A 5,366-nucleotide genomic window follows, 5' to 3' on the forward strand; every position below is an offset into this window, starting at 1 on the left:
TCTTTTATACTCAGAACATTTTAAACATACAGTTATTACAGTCACAATATGTATATAAGTAGATATACGTCATTGTCATTTTTTTTATAAAAAATCATGTTTATCAGTTTTGTTTGAGAAAAAAAAAGAGAGATTTTGCCGATTGTTATGAGAGAATGGCTGCAGTTCAGTCCTACCAATCAATTGAAATATAGTGTTTCTTAGCAAATATATCAAGGTTGTAAATTTCACTTCAGGTAAAGTTGTTAATTAGAGAATTCACCTGTGACCCAATTTGGCAACTTGTAATTAACCCCTTGGGGTCAAATAGTGTCACTGACCATAGCTATAGGACAAAACAAAAGAACTTACATGCAGCACAAGTGTTAGTCAAAATTTGAAATGTCAAATTGACGAGCACCTCAAATTATTTTCTGCGTCAATGCACTGATTTAAGATATTGAAATTATTGTAAAATTATATTTGCAAATGAGCTACGAAAAGATAGTACTAAATCTATCTCTAGCCTACTGTACTACTGCTTAGCCTTACTGTTGTTTGTGTTAAAAGACAATTAACATTCCGAGCATAAACACACATGCAATTATATATGTTGTCTTAAAATATAGATAGATATAATTATAATAAGTATATTTATAAAAACAATAAAGAAGATCCGCTGCCGGGAATTGAACCCCAGCCTCCACAGTGGGACACTTTGTCTCAACCTACTGAGCTAACCGGGGAATTATTCAATGGTATATGATATTTTATAAATAAGAGCCTATTCAGTCTAACATTAGTTTTCTTTTCTTTCAAAATTCATCTTTATATGATATTTTCATAGCAAAATAAGTTAACAGAATAATGACGAACCTTACAGTGTTGCATATTTGTGCAAATTTGCCACGCTTAGATATCACAGTAGTCAAGAAATTTTACAAAACACCAACCGAAGGTGGAGGGAGGGGAGGGGGGGGGGGGGGGGGGGGGGGGCACGTTGCGTGCTCATCTCTCAAAAGCGACTAACGATTGAGAAATTAGTCTATCATTGAAAACAAACTGTTCAATATACTAGTACTGTTAGTGTATACTGAAGTACATGTACAGTAGTCCCTGAAAGTGTGTGTCATTGTAAGCTAAAAATATGTCCGTGATAGGCCTATATATCTACTCGACATAAACAAATATCAGCTGAACATCAACATGCATCAACTAACGAAACAGTAATTTCGTTAAACAAACAAACAAAATAAAGAAAATAGATATTACATATTTAAACGTCGCATGTCTCTAAAACGTTAATGAACACGTGTCCGTTACGCTTAATAGTCGAATATACACATATTTGTATACGTATACTTTAGTATTACTACATACATATGTACATTTTATTATAAAAATGAACATAACGTCATTATGACAGTACAATCAATTTAGGGTATTACATTTCAAAATGCCCAGGTTACTAATTTTTAATTATTTGTATATTCTGGAATATATTAAAATACATTTATTTCCAACTTGATATTTTAATCATATGCATTTTTTTTCTTAAAAAAATGAATTTTTGAAATCAGATTTTTTTTCTTCAGTTTTTTATATAAATTTTTCAGAGATAGCAAAGCTATGTTAAACCGTGTTCATACATATACCGGTTATGCTATTGTGAACTTGCAGGATATAAGCAAAACAATGTCTATTATGTAAAATGTTGGATAATCTTAAGCTCGTAACAATAAAAAATATTTTGTATTATTTCTAAGTTAGAAACTTTTACCTGACTTAAAACACTCCTCTGTGTTAATATTGGATAGTTTCAGTATCTGTTGAGTGTGAACAATTGCCCTCTCAGCCTATTGATATACTATTGGACAGTTGAGACATTTATCATGCTTTGGTTGCTTTTGTACAAGTGCATACAAGGTTTCAAGGTTTTATTGATATCACTCTGACACATTAACCTGTGTAACAAGAGGTCACATATACATACTAACAATGATACATGGCGTACAGTAATACAATCTTACTATATTCTATACAATATAATTTGTGATAATTACAAAGAACATTAAAGAATTTTAAAGAATGGAGGAGCACTGCATGGTAAAAAATACTTTAGAATCAATTTACTTAGTTTTTCTATAAAGCTACACATTCTTATATAAACTTGATTCTATTGGTAGTTTAATATTAGAAGATCGAAATTTACACATATTTTTTTCTATCTTTTTCATTTAGCTGTAACAAATACTTTTCTATGCCAAATTGTGTCTTAAATATAGAATATGTTTGTCCTCTTGAAGAATTATCAATATCATGAAACCATTTCTGAATAAACTGATCCTGCAATCTACTTTTAACCAGACTCTGTATTTCATCTCTTGAAAAAGAACATATTGATTGGTAAATCCAGACATACTTTAAGCCAGATTTAGATAAAATAACTTTAACGTATGACAGCCATTTACACGATACAGTGAACGAGTCTTGTCGGATTTGGCCGAAATGTTGTGACAGTATCAAAATCTTTGGAATATTTACAATACACCTGAAGAAAACTGTTGTTTCATTCGTTATTACAGTGTCTGAATATATTCTGATATGGCGTTTTCTGGTTGAAATACATATTCCACAGTGTAACATTTATACAGTTCATTACAGGACTTGATTTTATCACTTATACCATGATATACAAAAATGAACTTTCAACATGTTGTATATGTTTTTCCCTTTTTTTTGGCATAGCGATGTATCGCTTGGGAAGAGGATGCCGATATGAACACTACCTCAAATACATGCGAACATGTCTAAATCGTAAAACTGTGTAAGTTATTTTAAACAAATTCTTTCTTTCGTAAGAATTTTTCTTTCTCGTTCATTTAGTCATTTATAGCCAATAAACACTAGATAAAACAAAAATGCGGCTCTATTGACCGCAGTTAGATGACGTTATAATTGTGTATTGTATTATACCTAGATAACGGTAACTGTTATGATAAGTTGTGAAAATCATTAGATTAATTTGATATTTGTTCTTGAATTTGTTTCGGTATCCAGGCAACAAGTTATTCATATAACAAAATGAAGCTCAATGTTTTTGTTTGTTTGTTTGGTTTCCATTTTTGTGTTCATTATTGTAGACATATCAGTGAGTTTTCGTAGATCTGAATAAGAGATAACCAGATAGCAGTATAGGTAACGTGTTATACATGTATATATTCACAGTATTTCGCCTTCTTTATGTTTCAGGAAAACTGCAGCTTTAGTTTGTTTGTTATTGTTGGTGGTCGCTACCTTATTTGTCCGTTTGCTTTATGTCCAGTCGTATCTCGACCACGTCCAATCCATCTTAAACAATGGACGGAAGTATGAACACAACATCTACCGTCGAATTCATTACATACGACGGCCGCACTATATTAGTTCTGACGTCTTCGAAGGATGCAAATACAGCTGTTATTTTACTGAGAGTGACACTTTGGAAGATGATACGGACAACCTAATCGTCATATGGCGAGATTTACCGGATGTTGCTCCGCCAAAGCCAAGAAATCAGATTTGGGTGTATCACAGCATGGAGCCGCCGCCACTTCATGGAAAATCGTATGCGTCATGGAGGAAACTTTTCAATTGGACGATTTCATATAGAAGAGATTCTGATATATATAGTCCATATGGTATTATTGCAAAAAAGAAAAATATCGATAAAAATATCACGTCGCAAAATTTAAGTATCAATTGGGATGCAAAGACAAAAGACGTTGTATGGTTTGTTTCAAATTGCAAGAGTTTCAGCATGCGTTACGAATATGCGGTGGCGTTAAATAAAACTGTTGATGTAGATATGTTTGGACAGTGTGGTGATCAAAAGTGTGACGAAAAATGGCCTATATGTGCTAAAAAATTACAATCTATTTATAGATATTATCTCTCATTTGAAAATTCGTTATGTCGAGATTACATCACAGAAAAGAGCTTCAAAATATATGAGATTCTCTTTGATGCTATTCCAATTGTCAGGAATGGTGCCTTTTTGAATCACTACCTTCCTCCAGGGTCTTATATTTCAACAAAAGATTTCCATTCTGTGGAATATCTAGGAAACTTTTTGAAAGTTTTGGAGAATACTAAAAAAACACCGAGTACGTATTTTAATTGGCGCAAGCATTACGTTGCCAGGGCTATGATCCAGTCAAATGAAACATTTTGTGAATTGTGTCGTCGTAGTCATACAGACAAAAAGTATCAGAAAGTGTATAATGATTTTGAAACATGGTTAAGGGGAGGAGAAGACAATTCATTTTGTTTACCTGTCGCTGATATTCAATGAAATGATCTCTAGTACGACATATCAACAGCCACATGCTGTGATGTTTTAAGTTACGATGAAATGATAGTTTTTCAATTAAATATGCTTACATTTTTAAAGCGCCAGTTTTGTTGTCTTAAGATAAAAGTGACGATTTGTCAGCTTTCGTCGTCCGCTGTTTCATTGTACAGTGTTTTCAGTGTCGTAAGATAAAAGTGACGATTTGTCAGCTTTCGTCGTACGCTGTGTCATCTTACAATTTTTTCAGTGTCGTAAGATAAAAGTCTTAATGAGCCCCTGGTTCGATGGAACTAAAATTTGTACCGAATTTCTTTCTTTGGATAATTAATGTTCTTGTCTGAATTACATCGTTGTTCATGGAATTTTATGTAAATTCTTAAGAAGGTAATTCCGAAGACTGTTTTTGTTTGTTTTTCTTTTGATATTTATTGAGCTATTTTTTCAAAATGTCCCTTTTTTATCTCTTAGCTGTTGACGAGACTTCATGTTATCGTTTTTTCTTTCACAATATTAGAAATAAATACATATTTTGTGATCTGCAACTCGTTCTCTTTCAATTCATGTAATGTCGCGTTCAGTGACCTATATGCAATTAAAACGCAGGATTCGGTTAAATCAGAAAAAGAGTTAGCATTAATGCAGCTATCTATTTATTTATATATTATCTGCATTTTATTTAGCCTAATGGCATGTTTTGATTTGAAGAATGTTGTTAAATAGTGTGATATGAAGTTATGTCGTCCAATAACATCTCTGCCATAGTTTAAGTTCGCTGTTGGATCCTATGACAGGGACTAATGAATTGAGTTGAACTTGAGACAAACCTAACGAACACTTCAAGGAAAATTGGTCTAAAAAAGCACAATTTGTTAATGCTTTAGCTACTTTAACTTATTATTTTATTGAATTGTTTTTTAAGCTGTACTAGATCATAAGTTAATAACCCGTTATGTCACTCCAACCAGATTTCTGCATTTCTTTTAATTTGTTTCGCGTTTTGATTTTGGTCGCCTCCATTCATCAATACTATGGGCGCTTAGCAACCCTGACGAAT

General features: G+C 32.5%; 1 protein-coding gene across 1 annotated transcript; it reads left to right on the forward strand.

The window, feature by feature from the left end:
* The first annotated feature begins 2,723 nt into the window (after positions 1-2,723).
* LOC117342962 (alpha-(1,3)-fucosyltransferase C-like) lies at positions 2,724-4,686 on the forward strand. Its single transcript, XM_033905268.1, has 2 exons — positions 2,724-2,806; positions 3,232-4,686. Exons 1-2 carry the CDS (start codon positions 2,730-2,732, stop codon positions 4,310-4,312), a joined length of 1,158 nt encoding a protein of 385 aa, XP_033761159.1. The 5' UTR covers positions 2,724-2,729; the 3' UTR covers positions 4,313-4,686.
* The last annotated feature ends 680 nt before the right edge of the window (positions 4,687-5,366 follow it).

Source organism: Pecten maximus, chromosome 14 (genome assembly GCF_902652985.1).
Source record: "Pecten maximus chromosome 14, xPecMax1.1, whole genome shotgun sequence".
NCBI lineage: Eukaryota > Metazoa > Mollusca > Bivalvia > Pectinida > Pectinidae > Pecten > Pecten maximus.